Source organism: Tasmannia lanceolata, unplaced genomic scaffold (assembly GCF_043159265.1).
Source record: "Tasmannia lanceolata isolate RefF3 unplaced genomic scaffold, GAP_Taslan_0.1 ptg000018l, whole genome shotgun sequence".
Taxonomy (NCBI): domain Eukaryota; kingdom Viridiplantae; phylum Streptophyta; class Magnoliopsida; order Canellales; family Winteraceae; genus Tasmannia; species Tasmannia lanceolata.
The window spans coordinates 5,842,008-5,857,385 of NW_027518695.1; the positions used below are offsets into that span (position 1 = coordinate 5,842,008).

Genomic DNA, 15,378 nt, shown 5'->3' on the forward strand with positions numbered 1-15,378 from the left:
GCTTTTCCCAACCCTAACCCAACCCAAGGAAATGCGAACCCAACACGAGCCAAAATTGGGTTGAACCCGTCGGGTTCGGTTTGAGCCTAACCCAAGTTGCACCCATGGTATGGATTGTAGCAATTTCTTGAAAAAGTTTGGAAAGGAAAAATATTTCTAAAATTTTACACTTTTTCACACAGAAAAAAAGGTAGCTTTTTACTTAGAGGGACCTTCATTTTAAGATAAGAGGCTCTTTAACCTCCCGCTGGAATTATTCCTATCATACATTAGTAATCTGCCGGTATAAGAAAGAGCGGTGGATGATGTAACTTGTACGGGCCGTTTGGATATGCGGATTTTAGAATCTTGGATTTCTCCAAAATAGTAGATGGGAGACGAGAGAATAAGGGGACCAACCGTTGTTTTTTGATTTCTCGCCCTTCTTTCCATCAGCAAGAGAGTAGGAAATCATCCCATGTTTCCAAGTTTTAGAAATCTTCTAAAATCCAGGTATCCAAACGGCCCGGGCAGTCATAAAATCCCTATATTCTTGAAGTGGCTGAAAATCAGATTATGAAATCTATAGATTCTTGAAACACTTATATTATGCCAGACAAATACCTTTTAGATAGCACTAATTGATTCTCACAAGGCAAAACGGAAGACGAGGTAACTACACTAGGCAAAATTGCACACATTATTAGCAGGGAGCTAAAGAGTAGATGCATCCCTTTCATTATTTTTATCTCTTGAACCAGTCGTACCTCCGTGCAGTGGCGGATCCAGGATTTACGCATAAGGAGGGCAAGCTTACACAGGCTTATACATAAGGGGGGCAGGCCTTCAGATTTTAAAGGGGGCTGGGCGGCCCAATTGAGTTGAGCCTAGTAAGGATTTGGCCCAACTCCACAGGGGCAACTGCCCCCCTTATGCTACATGTAGCTCCGCCCCCGCCTCCGTGATGCGGTGGCAATGAGTGATTTGTCCAGCTTCCTCTTCATTCTAAACCCGTTTCCCTAGCATAACTCTAATTTTTTTTTCTTTTTCAGGTAATCTTATTTGCAAACGGTTCTCAAGTTAAACATGATTAATTGTAAGTATGGGTTACAATATCTTTAGAAATGATGAAACTGATGGCCTTGTACAAAGAGGCTTAATTTTCCATTTGCAAATAAGTTTAAATCAAACTAATCCTATATGCAATTAAGGAGTAATTATGGGTGCATCCAAAGGGTGCTGCTAATCCTAAGCATCCACTCAAGAGCGGACTGTCTCTTTATTAGTCACAAGTTATTCCAGGCAAGATGTGTTGTTTTTTTAATTATTATTATTTGGGTGAAGGGGGTTCTTTGGATGTATGGATTTTATTTTCATGGAAAAAACTTTCTCTGGAATATTTTTTTTTTTTTGGGATTTGCTAGTGTCCATCGCAAAAGACATTTCACTGAAGGTCTGTTGCATCAAAGAGCAGCCACATAGGCTCACTTTTCTACAGATTTTGTCATTATTCATGAGGTGGCTGCTCTCTCATACTCTTTATTCTTTTTAGAAAAGAAAATACCCGATCTCTCATACTCACTTTTCTACAGATTTTGTCATTTTCCTGAGTTTAATAGTTTTTCCTTTTCCTTTTCTTTTCTTTTCTGTTTGCCGTGTCATTTCCAAGGGCTTCCCAATCCACGGAATGCAACCGAATGGTTAAGGGCTGGGTTTCCTAAAGAGAAAACTGCTAAACTTGGGAAAAAAAAAGAAATCTTTCACACTTGCTCGGCCGAGCTGGGTAAAGAAGATGTGGCACGTGTGTTTATATTCTAGTTTGTTTAATTAATAATTCATTACCATTTTATGTTTTAATTAATTATTTGATAATTTTATGTAAAAGATTGTGCATGCTTTTAACATTTCCATTATGCAAATTAAACACGCGTTAATTACATCTAAAAAAAAAAAAAAACTGTCAAATGTGTTTAAAAAAAAGGTTTACAGTTTGGTAATGATTTAGGACTGTCGTTTAACATTACAATTGAAGAGAAACTTCTCTTCAATATTCTTCATCATTTCCTATATGTATATGTTAATTACGTGTGCATCTCTCCAACGATCTGATACATGTGCTTCTCCAGAAATATCCAATAAGCGGTGTTTATTTAATAATAAGAGTCCAATAAAATGTGGTTTGTTGGTTGTGGGTAGGATATGGATAGGGATAATTGCTGATTTGTAGGGGTTAAGTTGTTAGGATGTAGGAGTTAGCTACGAGTCTCTTTTTAAGCTTTGGGCCATGCAATGTAAAGTTCTGTCCTGAATAAAAATTTATTTCGGGAAGTTGTGTTCTGAACACAGAGGAGGACTGAGCCTTACCTCGAAGTGGGTCAAGAGGCTAATGTGGAGATCTTATAAGAGGGCATGTTAGAATATGTGAGATCTCATAAGATCTCATTGGTGGATTATGTGGAGATCTCACCGTTGGATCATCTTATTATACTGTGCAAGTTGGCTACTAGAGGTAACCTAGATAGATTAGGAAACAAGATTTGATTAGTAATTAGGTTAGAATATTCTACACATATCTCATTCCATAGTTATCTTAATTTGTTTGTATGTTTATCATGTAAGTGCTCTTTATAAGCACCATCAATTCTCTTTGTAATTAATCCAAGATATTCAAGAATAATAGATATTCAAGATTATGGATCCATAATAGAGGAATTCAAATGAAAAAGTGTTTTTCCCATTTTCTCTTCTAAAATTCTCAGTCTCTCGCTCAAATCAAGGTAACAAAGTGTGCTCGTAAGCGTAGTTTTAAATTTCGACCAAAATCTGAAATTTAAATTTCAAGGCAACAAAGTGCGGACCCACACTCAAGATATACACTAAGCTCAAATAGAAATGTTAATTGAAGTTGCTCTTCAAGGCTAATCTTGCTTAGGCATTAATAAATCTGTGTACGCTAAGGTTATTAAAGGTAATAAAATATATTAGAGTTACTCAAAACATACACCAAATTGAATGAGAAGCACAAATTGAATTTATTCTTAAAGGGGATGCTCTTGCTTGCCCACTAATAAAGCTAATACAACTGTTCGAATCCCCCTGTAGTAAACCCGATGTGCATGGTTTTCGGGTGATTGCGCGCATCCATAGGGATTATTAGTCCCACCTTAACATGGGGTGGGGATACCCTAGGTCATCAAAAATAAATAAAAAGCTAATACAACTGTCTAATAAGGTTAATAAGGCTTATAATGATATGGTAACCAAGTTTGGAACTAGAGTGAAACTGAACAAATAACCTCTTCACACGTTAACAACTTCCCCCTGATTTTTTATTTTTATTTTCAAAATGGCAAAACCACCCTTCACCGTACCATGTGGCATGTAGGGATTTGTTCGATTCCACTCTAAAAGGCAGCCTCTCTCCCTAGCAGCACGATAAAATTAATTATAGGGCCGGGATTTGCTAGGGACCATCACAGAAGGTATTTCGCTGACAGGCTGTTGCATGAGAGAGGCGCCACAGAGGCACAGATTTTGTCTTAATCATTTAATTCCTTCCTATGTGGCTGCTCCCTCATGCAAATGCCTTCTGCTATGTCCCTAGCAAATCCCTTTCTTCCCGGGCCACCCTCTTGGAGTGTTAAAAAAGTAGTAATAATTCATAAATGCACGAGAGGTGGGTGTCCCAGAGAAGAAAACGAGGGTGAATATATCACTAGGCTTAAACTCACTTACCTACTAATTACTAATACAGCTATTAAAGCTGTGTTGAAACGAAGTTGAAAACAAGTGAGGGTTTGGAGTAAGTCAAATCCCCGAGCCGGTCGCCTAACGCTACGCGGTCGTGTCCATACATACACGCACCCCCCACGGATTACAAGAAGCCTAACTTTTACTTCACGCATTTCATCTCCCAACCCGATAAAAGACCAACTGGTTTACAAATACATTACCAAAAACACCCCCCATTAGAGTAGTAGCAAACAAGAACTTAGACGCATCCCACATTCGTGCTCCCGTATTTATTACAACAAGAGGCAAAAAAGAAAGAACAATACCATGGTTTTACTCTAAAACCATGAACCACTTTAAGAGAGACTCCATCACTTTCCATACATCGATGATGCTAGGTGCAATTCCCACCTCATTCCACGTCGCTCATCATCCAAATCTTCTTAATTTCGGCGGAATTGACAATGAGCTGGCGTCGGACGTACTCCCTCCGGTGACGGTGGTGTTGGAAGGCCGATCTATCTGCCACCGCATCTCCCTCCACAAGCACCCAAGTTACCAGAGCCTCGCTCGGGCACTGCGTAACATGTTTGTCCATGTCAATGGCGACGTTGGAGTCCCATCTGATACCGATGTCGATCTCTACAATGCTGTCCCCGGCCACATGATTGCTTACGAAGACATGGAAGATGATCTCCTTCTCGCCGGGGATCTAGATTGGAAGTAGGTCACATTTTTTTACTTAATTTCTTTTCTCGACCAACTCTAGTTTTAATTGGATCATCAATTATAAATGAATAAATAAGACGAACTCTATCACAGCTTAAGCTTTGGGAGTAATTGATGTTTCACATAATTTCACTAGTCACATCCAAGTGCTCCCATAAGACCCATCTTTCATCTATCGATATCAATTCTATAAACATATAAGAAAACTCCTGACTAATGTATTTAATGGACCCAAGAGTCAGTTTTTTTATCCTTCTGGGTTATGTTTCCCTTTATTAAATTTTAATTTTGTTTTAATTCTATAATGGGCAGGGATTTTATACGTGTGGTGAAGAGAATAAGAGTACTTCCGGCAAAGGCTAATCCCCGAATAGTTTGCATGAGGCTGTAAAATGTAGCTGTAAGTCTAACTCAAAGCAAGGAAGTGAGGAAGGAGAAGAACAAGTTCAGCACCCTTCAAGTATTGAGATGTTTTTATTAGAGATTAATTCTGGCTTAATTAGAAATAATTTAAATCATCATTTTCGTTAAGAAACCTTGTTGCTCCCCCATTATAGTATGAGAGATAGTCTAAGTACTGTTATATTTTCCCTTCAGATAAGTTTTTCCTTATAATAAACAAAACTGGGATTCTTTGGCTTTCTTCTTCTTCTGCTTGCAGTTTTTGGTAGCGAGGTAGGTTGATTAGATTGAAATCTGATTTCCTTCTACTTCCACACTAAGTTTTATGGAAAAGTAACCTATAAATTCCCCGAGAGGAAATGCAGTAATTAGTCCCACCTATCAAAATATGAGGCATAAAATAGTGGGCCTCAACAACCCCCATCAAAACATGAGGGATAAAATATTAGGCCCGGTACATGCTATGTATAGGTGCAAAATGATGGGCCTCGTCATCAAAACATCTGTAAAATGGAAGGCAATATTGAGGTAGAAGGGGATTCTTCAAATGTCATTTCTTGGGTTCAACGTACAAGCATTGGTTAATGAAAATTAAGTAAGTTTATGGCCGACATTAGTTCTATGATCAACGATAATTTTCTTTCTTTCGTTCATGTTCGTGGGAGTGCCAATGATCTAGCGGATCGGGTGGCTAAATCTAAAGCATAGTGGGACTCATTTACTCTGGTCGACTCTCGCCATTAATGTGAATATGTAATCTCATATTTTCTCTGATGTGAATATAATCTTTTTCTTCAAAAAAAAAAAGAGGTAAAATATTCGCCCCAACTATACTATGCATGAGTTTTAAATAATTCCATGGAAAATAATATTTCATGAAAAATATCCATGGCCAAGTAGGTTTGCACTTTTCCTTGAAAACAACGTTTGCACTTTTCCTTGGATTTAAATAATTCGAAGGAAAATAATATTTCAATTATAAAAATAGTAATTCAAGGCCTAGTTTGCAATTTTCCTTGAAAACAATGACTACTGACTTTTGGAAAAAATCCAAGGCCTAGTAGAGGTTTGCACATTCCAAAAAAATTCGACTTTGGAAAATTGAGCTAACAGAATACTGGATAATTTTTTCCGGGAGATGATATTTTCACTCCCCCTGCATTACGCATGCGCTCCCCTGTAGCATAGTTTGACGTGAAAAGTGGGCAACTTTAATGCTTTTTGACATCAAATCACGTTATAAGGGGGGGGGGGGGGGGGGGGGGGGGGGGGGGGGGCATACATTATAGATGAGTAGATTGTTATGCATCTCATTGCTGTGACCCTAGACAGAAACGACTCCGCTCTTCTCAGATCTCCCATGTATTTTGTCTCTCGCCTTTCATGGCCTTTCATGGCCTTAAGTCAATAGCAAGAGCGTTCATTTGCATTAACTACCATAGCCCTGAGGTAGAAAAAAAATCTGATATAGAAGAGACATCCTAACGCAAATATCAACTAGTTTGATTCGATGATATGTTACTGCCAGCTCAGATTTTGTTCTGCCATGTCATCCAATCCTTTAAACGTTGCACCCGCTGGCATTCACCTAAAGACCTCCCAAGAACCCAATATCACATTACTGAAAGTAGTAGTGCAATTACATTATTACATAAAATACCCGTGAAAAGAGATTAGGTAGCCAACATTGGCTGCCATTACACAACCCTAACTAGACCACAAAAACACATGAAACCATGAGATAAAGCAAATCACAAATAGTAGAGTAGAAATCAGATATGACCCATGTAGTTTGATACCCATCTATCTAAACTTCTTTAACTCTGAATTCATTGCGAGTTTTTACGACTATGTCGTACATGTGCACAGAATTGAACTTGGAAAAGTCCCTAGGAAGAGATATGAGGTGAACTGATGATTGCTTGTGGAATTGAAGGAGGTGGGGCTCACCATTGTACCTCTCCCAGCCGAGTCCGGCGAGCTTGGCCTCGAGCAAGGCATAAGAGGTGATGACTTGGTCTGTAGGTGTGTGGACCAGGACCTTGCGTCGGGCATTGCTAGATTGTCCTCCGTCACCGGATTCTGCCCCCGGATTCTCACGGCGCATCACTCCATCTTTGAACACCCAAACTCCGGACATTTTTTTTATTATGTTTAGTGGAAGGGAAGAGCAGAGAGAGATGTGTGTTTGAAGGTGATGGAGGAGGAAAGGTTGAAGGTTTTTATATACTAGTGAACCTTAGGCATTTGCTAGGCAATTTCACAAGAAGGCATTTTGTGGCTCGTTTTTCAGGAGAGAACAGCCAGCTCAGATGAATTAAATGGATAGGACAAAATCTGTTCCTAGCTAGGTGGATGTTTTGTTTTGAAAATGTAAGCCGTAAAATCGATTTTGGAGAAATTGCCTAGCGAATCCTTTGATTGAAATGGTACGAGATCTTTCTATGGAGAGGGTTTGAGAGAGCACATTTGTGGGAGTGTTTGCCTTTTGGTATGGCTGATATGGAGCCCATGGTCCATGGGTAAGTATGAGGACGATACAAGGATGCCATCCTGGTCAGGTTTAGGGTACACGTACCGTCATTGGACCTGGATTGAACAGAATCTGGTCTGTGGCCTTTGGCCCATGTAGATATTTTTGTTTCACTCCCTCGTATAGAATTTTTTGTCTATTATCTGTCTCATGATAATATTAGTTAAACCGATTTTGAGTCCAAAACTATTTATTGGACTCAAAGTTAAACGCAATTTTGAGTCTAATAATCAGTTTTGGACTCAAAATCGTTTCTCAAAATTCAAAATAAACAGGGCATAAGTCTCATTCTCTCTAAATCGTTTCTCAAAATTCAAAATAAACAGGGCATAAGTCTCTCTCTCTCTCTCTCTCACACATAGATATGTAAGCATAGTAGTGCGATACTAACTCTAAGTCTCTCTCTCTCTCTCTCTCTCTCTCTCTCTCTCTCTCTCTCTCATATGAGAGTAATAGAGTTAACAGTTGTAATCTAATAGATATGTAAGCACAGTTGTGAGATAATAACTCTGATTAACTCATACTCTCTCTCTCTCTCTCTCTCTCTCTCTCTCTCTCTCTCATTAAAATGGACATGAAGTTTAACATAACCCATCCTACATATCTCACTTTTGTTATTAAACACAATAAATTTTGCTATAGTATCTGCTACTCTAGTTAATTGGCCCCCCTTTCCAAGTGACGGCATCAAAACAGAAATCAGAGGCGCCCAATTAACTTCAAAATCTGATTCTTCTGTGGCTGTATCACACCCCATGCGTAATGCCAGGATTCGTCAGATTGATCACCAGCTCTTTTCTGGTCCAAAATAGCTTGACAAGAAAAAAATGGACAAGGATCAACCGAACTGCAGGACAAAAAATCTTTACGTATACCCAAATTCAAAGTTGGTGGTGGTCCTCCTATTTCCCTAAAGTTAGAGGTGTTTAAGAAAGCTGACACATTTGTGTAACACCTTTATACAATAGTAAGTTGGGCTTTGCTTGCTTCTCTTTCTCTATACAATGAGGTCCTATTGACATGGACGTGGGGTAACCATAACAGAAGGAAATAGTTACAATTATATGCAAATGGTTCTGAAGTTAAATATGATAAGCTGCAAAGAATGGTTATGACAGTGTTAGAAATTTTATTGCTACTATCACATTACTCCTATGTTTTACTACTACAGAGATATTACATCTATGGTTTACTATTACTAAATATGTCCCGTAGAGGAGGGTAAGATGATTAAATTCTCTTCACTATTTCATCAGGACTAATACTAGGATTATGTAGAAATTAATTTACTCCATAAAAGATTCCGTGGGGACAACGATGAAGGCACAGATGTGGCATGGAATTGCAAGGCCTACTCCAGATTTCATGTCCAAATAAGATTCCAATGATTCTATCTGCCCGATCAAATGCTCGTCTGAGCTGCGACGACATGACTCAACAGCTAGCAGCTGACATAAAATTTCATGACCCACCTCAGATTCCTAAATCAAATACTCGTCGGAGAGGTGCCACGACATGCCCTAGCGAAGGAATCCAGTGAGGGCAAGGAAACAGCTTTTGCAAAATGCTGTTTGCTGTCCCAATTCAAGTGAGAATCAAGAGAAATGTAGGCTCTACTTTGGTTCTAATCCTGTCATACCTTTACCAGATAACCCATTTAACTCTCACCAAAGAAATGCCTGAATTCAAGTGCTCTACTTTTATACATCAAGATACTTACTCATCTTCTTTCCTAAATTAGTAAGGTATGTTAAACATTAGATGGTGCTTTAATTTACAATGATTTCTCCAATAAAGTTGAATCAATTCTCTCTAACAATTTGGATATTTATGTATAAACAACTGATTAAGGTTAAAAGGAGGAAGTTCCACTTAACCAGGATTCCTTTTCTTAAGGTAGTTGCACTTCTCAGGCAAGGTACAGCTACAATGAAACATGGTTGAAGTTAAAGAGGGGTGGGGAGATAAGATTATTATTGCGCCTAACTTCCATTGCTGAGCTTGTTTTAGTGAAGCTGAATTCCCATACAAGGAGAATAAAGCCCTTAACACTTTTGATGTAGGATCAATTCGCTCAAAATAACATAACTTTCATATTCTAAAGTTTTTTAAATGTTATGCTCTTTCTTGCATTTAAACAAGGGGTTTGAAATGGACATCAACCAGTAGAAACTGGCCACTAGAGCGCTTTCAATGTCATCAAAGCAAAACCAAGAATATAAGATTGTTCTATTCCATATATCAGTTTTGATTTAATCAATTTAATAATAAGCAATTAGGTAGAGAACAAAGGCATGTAGCACTTTTCGTGTGGGGTGTTATGAGAAGGAAGGATTCTAAAAGCAAAACAAACAATAGTTAGTCCGGTTATTCTCTTTCCTTGCAAGTTCTTTGGCATAATTAACTTGATCAGTTGTACCATACAAGAAGTGACAAAAGAAAAAAGTAATGGGAAGATGAGGATGATGATGGATTGATTAATATTTAATCACGGTTTAATGATCATGAAGTATTCCTTGCTATCAAATTGTACTTTTGTCCTAGCACCCTGTTTCTAGTTAAAACAAGTAAATAAATTGAGCATTAATTGTCACCAAGGCGCATCTGGTGTAGTGGTATCATAGTACCCTCCCACGGTACTGACCAGGGTTCGATTCCCTGGATGCGCAGTTTCTTTTTCCTTTTCAATAATGAGAAAATAAACATAGATTTTTATAGGCCATGTAGCCCGCTCATGATGGTCCGCATGATCAATGGTGACTACACATGCTTGTTCCCTTATGGGACCAACAACCTTCGGACTCCCACTACCTGCACACCTTTCATTTGGGGTAAGGCCCTCAGGCTCTGTTCACTTGCGTTCCCGGGAAAGCAAATCCCTGGAAAACAGCCTCTTTTTTCCTTGACAAGACAGAATTCTGGTGTTCACTTGCTTTCCCGAAAAAGTAACAAGCCTCGGTGGAAAATGTCAAATAATGACATGTAAATTGCCAAAATGATGTGGAAATGTCTCTTTTCTCACAAGTGTGGGAAACCAAATCCCACTATTTTGGTCGGATTTGCTTTCCCGGGAAAATTAGTGAAAAAAAGTGAGCAAGCAGTTTCTCGGGAAACCTTTTCCTGCACAGTTCCTGCGCACGTGAACAAGCACGGGAAATCTTTTCCTACACAGTCTCCCTGAATTTCTTTTCCTAATGCCACGTCAGATTCCAGGGAAACCTTTTCATTTCCTTTCCTGGAAAACAAGTGAACAGAGCCTCAAGGAAAATATTCCTTTGGGAAATGATTTTAGCACTCCTCAAGTTTGATATGAGGGGAAAGATTCTTGTGTTTTAGTGCTTAATTGGCATTGTCTGAGCTTTTTGGGAACTGAAAACAACCTTTTGACACCCCTTTAAACACTACAAGACAAGAAGCTTTCGCCACATATCAAACTAGTGGAGTGCTAAAATCCGGTAAGATCTAATTCACAAGGGCAAATTTTGAAAAGAGTCGTCAAAGACTGCAGAGAGGTTTCTGGGGAATTGTAGCTAGGCTGCTTAGAGCATATGAGACAAGATGATGTCTTCTCATTATCAAAACATGGTTGTGCATTAGTAGCCTATATGAAAATGCATAGAACTAGAGCGTAAGTTGGTTAATAGAGTAATAAAAACATCACTTCACATTATATATTTCTTTGCATGGCTAAATTGCAATAAATTAAAAAGAAAAAGAAAAAATTGCAATAAATTACTATAAAACACCGCAACAAACCTTGACTCCGTTAGTTGCCTTCAAATATATCCCTCAAAAGTCAAAAGTAGCTTTTCAAAATGAGGTAGTCTAAACTTAAGGGCGCCCTTGCAAAAATAAGGTGAGAGTGCGACCCCATTGGTTGAAAATGCATTTAATAGCACCATGCACATTTATAATAGCACCAATGGTGTAAAAGTCAAAGACATTAAAGGCACTTTCAACCAATGGAGCAACCTTTCACTTTGTTTACGTAAGGGCGCCCTTTAAATGCTTGGCGATAAGAAGACCTCACTTTTGCCCTTTAATCCTGGCAAAAGTGAGGTCTTCTTTGCAGGCATCCAAAATAACAACAAGAGAGCTATTTGCAACATTCTTAAGATCGAAGAAGGAAAGCTCCCAATAAAATACTTGGGTCTTCCCCTAATCACTTCAAGGCTTACCTCTAAAGATTGCCAGCCTATCATGGACAAGATCAAACAAAGGATCTCTTCGTGGTCAAACCGTCACCTTTCTAGAGCTGGTAGAGTGGAGTTGGTTAAATCCGTTCTCAGCACTTATCAAATTTATTGGTCTGCAACGTTTCATATTCCCAAAGCAACTCTCAATAATATTGAGAAAATCCTTCGAAACTTTATCTGGGCAGGCTCAAATCTTGAGAAATCACATCACCCAGTATCTTGGAACACAATCTGTAGCCCCAAATCTGAAGGAGGCCTAGGGATCAGAAATGTATCAGATTTGAATATGGTCGCCCAGATCGAACAACTTTGGCACATCCTTACCAAGAGAAACTCTCCCTGGGCTACCTGGTTTGATCAAAAATACATCAGAGGAAGAAGTTTATGGACTCTCCTCATGCCTGCATCCCCATCCTGGGCAGCAAGAAGCAGTATAAAATCTCGTGACATGGCCAGCAAGCATGTCTGCTTCATTGTCGGAACTCAGACCCCTCTGCAATTTTGGACAGATCCTTGGCATCCAAATGGTCCCCTCTCTGCCCAGTCTTCCATTACGACATCCTTCATTCCCCAGAAAGCTTCTATTGATGAGGCTAAATTTCAGGGTGGGTGGGATTTGATTCCAGTGCTTTCTCATCTTCAAGAGCTTAAGCAGATCATCAATACAGGTTTTTTCACAGAAGCTGCTAATTCTAACCCGATTTGGAAGCCGAAATCTGATGGCAAATTCAGGCTACGTAGTGCTTGGAACGCTGTTAGATCTCCTAATCCTAAACCTCCTTGGGTATCATCAGTTTGGTTCGCCGGTCACACTCCGAAGTTCAGTATCACAGCATGACAAGCTCTTCAGGACAAAATGAGTACCAGAGATAACCTTCATTTTCTCGGCCCCAACCATGATCGCTCCTGCCTTCTCTGCAATTCTGCCCCCGAGAGTGTCAACCACATTTTCTTCAACTGCTCTTACTCGGCATGGATATGGCGCTTGATTCTCCGTCGCATCTCAGATAGAAGAAAGCAAAAAAATCCCTATCCGACGAGGAAAATTGGATTAGGAGCAAATTCAAGAAAAAAGGGCAGACCTACACCCTTGTCCAAACACTTCTCACTGCTTCAATCTACTTGCTCTGGCAGGAAAGGAACTCGAGACTATTTTTTTTTTTAAAAAAAACCCATAAAAGGTTCCTTCTAAGTAAAATTATCAGTGCAACGAGATCTCGTATTTTGGCCCTCAAGCTGGAAGATGAAGACTCTGAAGAAAACCAAAGAATTTCCAACACATTTAATCTTCCCCTGTTCAGTAAAGCCACCGAACCAAAATTCTGTCATTGGGAACGTCCTGCTGCCTATGAGATCAAGTTGAATCCGGACACCTCCCTGGCTAGTGATATCGCCTCGATTGGAGGCCTTCTCCGAGACCACAAGGGTGCAATCCTTTCTCTCTTCTCTGTTAACTGCAATCCTCACCCAATCCAAGATTTAGAAATTGAAGCCATCCATCATGGAATCAAATTAGCCGCGAAGCACCAAGTTAAGAGGCTGTAGATAGAATCTGATTCGCTCATCGCTGTTATGGCCATAAACCTGCTTTGGACGTGCCCATGGCGGAAAATCCCAACGCTCGAATCAATTAGATCCATGCTCAACTCTTTTGAGAGCTGGGAGCTGACCCACATTTGGCGTGAAGGCAATAGAGCTGCTGACTTCTTATCCAAACCCAACTGTATCTGTAAAGGAGACTCAACTACTCTTGAATTGGTTCCAGAGGAACTTGCAAATATTGTTTCTGATGATGTATCCAGAATGATTTATCCTAGATTGTAATTTTTCTTTTTTCTTTTTTTTAATATAGCTGGTGGGGGTCTGCCAAACCCCAAATTACCAATCAAAAAAAAAAAAAAAAAAAAAGATGCGTCCCACATCTTATTAAAACATGGGCGCTAATATCGCACCCCCCCCCCCCCCCCCCCCGCCCCCCCTTAGGCTTTAACGGCTAACTCTAAATGGAGGTCATATTCCCTCTCTCTCTCTCTCAACGGGAACAGTTGATGGCCCCCAAAATTCTCCACATTGGTGCCCAAATCCAACCCACTATAACAGTGTACCGTCCAGACTATCGGATGATCCGAACCATCCATTTGATAGCCTACATCGTAAATAGGTTGTGTCCCAAAAAACCATTTCCATATGATGATCCTAGCCCTCAGATATAAAGAGAAATTGCTTGTTATGGAAACCTCTATAGATTGGAGGGTTGTGATCATCCTATGCAAATGATTTTAGGGGCACAAACCATTTACGTTATGGCCCATCAAATGGACGGCTCGGATCATCCTATGGTCTGGACGGTACACTTCATTTTCAAAAATATGGGTGGGGCCTAAATTGGGCCCTAATGTTACTGTACGAACCACACCATAGGATGATCCAAACCATGGATGGCTTGGATCACCCTATGTTGTGGACGGTACACTTCAATTTGAAAAATATCGGTGGGGCCTACAATTGGGCCTTAATGTTACCGTGCGACCAACTCCATAGGATTATCCAAACCATGGACTGCTTGGGTCATCCTATGTTGTGGACGGGCCTTAATATGCTATTGTACGACCACCTCCATAGGATGATCCAAACCATTCATTTGATGGGCCACAATGTAAATAGGTTGTGCCCGAAAAATCATTTCCATAGGATGATCGCAACCCTACAATCTATAGAAGTTGCATAAGATGTAGTTTCTATTTAGAACGGAGTGCTAGGATCAGCCTATGGAAATGATATTTTGGGACGCAACCTATTTACGTTTATGGCCCATCAAATGGACGGTTTGGATCATCCTATGGTGTGGCGCTCATTTTGAAAAGTATGGGCGGGGCATAAGTTGTTCAAAGATGGGCCAACCAACGGTTTCTGTTGGGCCCACCAACTGCTCCTGTTGTGTGTGTGTGTGTGTGTGTGAGAGAGAGAGAGAGAGAGAGAGAGAGAGAGCAAATGGTGGGAAACGTTCAAAGTTAGCCAGCCGGGGGGGTGGGATATCAGCGCCCTAAAACATTGGAGTTTTGATATCATTTCCCTATCTCTGTTCTGATGATTGTGTTGGAAAATAGTCCCAATAAAAAGAGTTGCTCGTTTGTAACCATGGTTACACATTTTAACCCACGTTACAACCCAGTTTGGTTCTTACTAAAACCTCAGCTTTTCTACCGAAAATAGAAATTTGATAAGAGGTACTTGAATCAATCATAGAGGGTAATTTCTCCCAAGGTTTCAAACTGGCTGCTAACTTGTTTGGTTTCTTTGAAACATTCATGTTAAATTACCAACTTCTCCAAGCTTAAGCTTTTGAGCTTTCGGAGAAAGGTGTTATTTATCTTTTATACCTTACACTCTCTCGCACGTGTGGCCCACTTGGCAAACACGTGACACATATGGTCCCACTTTGAGCCGACCATCGCATGTGGATTTTTGCTATCCGGGAGGTTTGAACTCAAGACCTTCGCTCTAATACCATGTTACAAACTTACCGACTTCTCCAAAAGCTTAAGCTGTTAGAGAAAGGCGGCATATATATCTTTTTTCCTAAATCAGTAAGGAACGTTAAACATTATCTAGTGCTTTTATTTTACAATGGTTTCTCCAATATTGAATTTGTTCTTTATAACACTAAGATATTTAAGGATAAACGATTGATTAAGGAAAGGTTGAAAAATGAGGAAGTTCCACTTAGACTGCTAGTCCTTTACTTTAGGTAGTTGAACCTCTCAGCCAATGTGCAGCTACAATGGAGCATGGTTGAAGTTAAAAGAG

At 39.8% G+C, this 15,378-nt stretch overlaps 1 protein-coding gene, 1 long non-coding RNA gene and 1 other non-coding gene across 3 annotated transcripts; 2 read left to right on the forward strand and 1 right to left on the reverse strand.

The window, feature by feature from the left end:
* The first annotated feature begins 3,918 nt into the window (after nt 1-3,918).
* Nucleotides 3,919-5,081, forward strand: LOC143851960 (uncharacterized). The gene is made up of 2 exons (XR_013236571.1): nt 3,919-4,434; nt 4,753-5,081. It is a non-coding gene; the product is annotated as an uncharacterized LOC143851960 (long non-coding RNA).
* A 1,350-nt stretch (nt 5,082-6,431) lies between these two features.
* LOC143851680 (flowering-promoting factor 1-like protein 3) lies at nt 6,432-7,416 on the reverse strand. Its single transcript, XM_077361168.1, has one exon. It carries the CDS (start codon nt 6,980-6,982, stop codon nt 6,650-6,652), a length of 333 nt encoding a protein of 110 aa, XP_077217283.1. The 5' UTR covers nt 6,983-7,416; the 3' UTR covers nt 6,432-6,649.
* A 2,557-nt stretch (nt 7,417-9,973) lies between these two features.
* TRNAG-CCC (transfer RNA glycine (anticodon CCC)) lies at nt 9,974-10,044 on the forward strand. Its single transcript has one exon. It is a non-coding gene; the product is annotated as a tRNA-Gly (tRNA).
* Nucleotides 10,045-15,378: the final 5,334 nt, after the last annotated feature.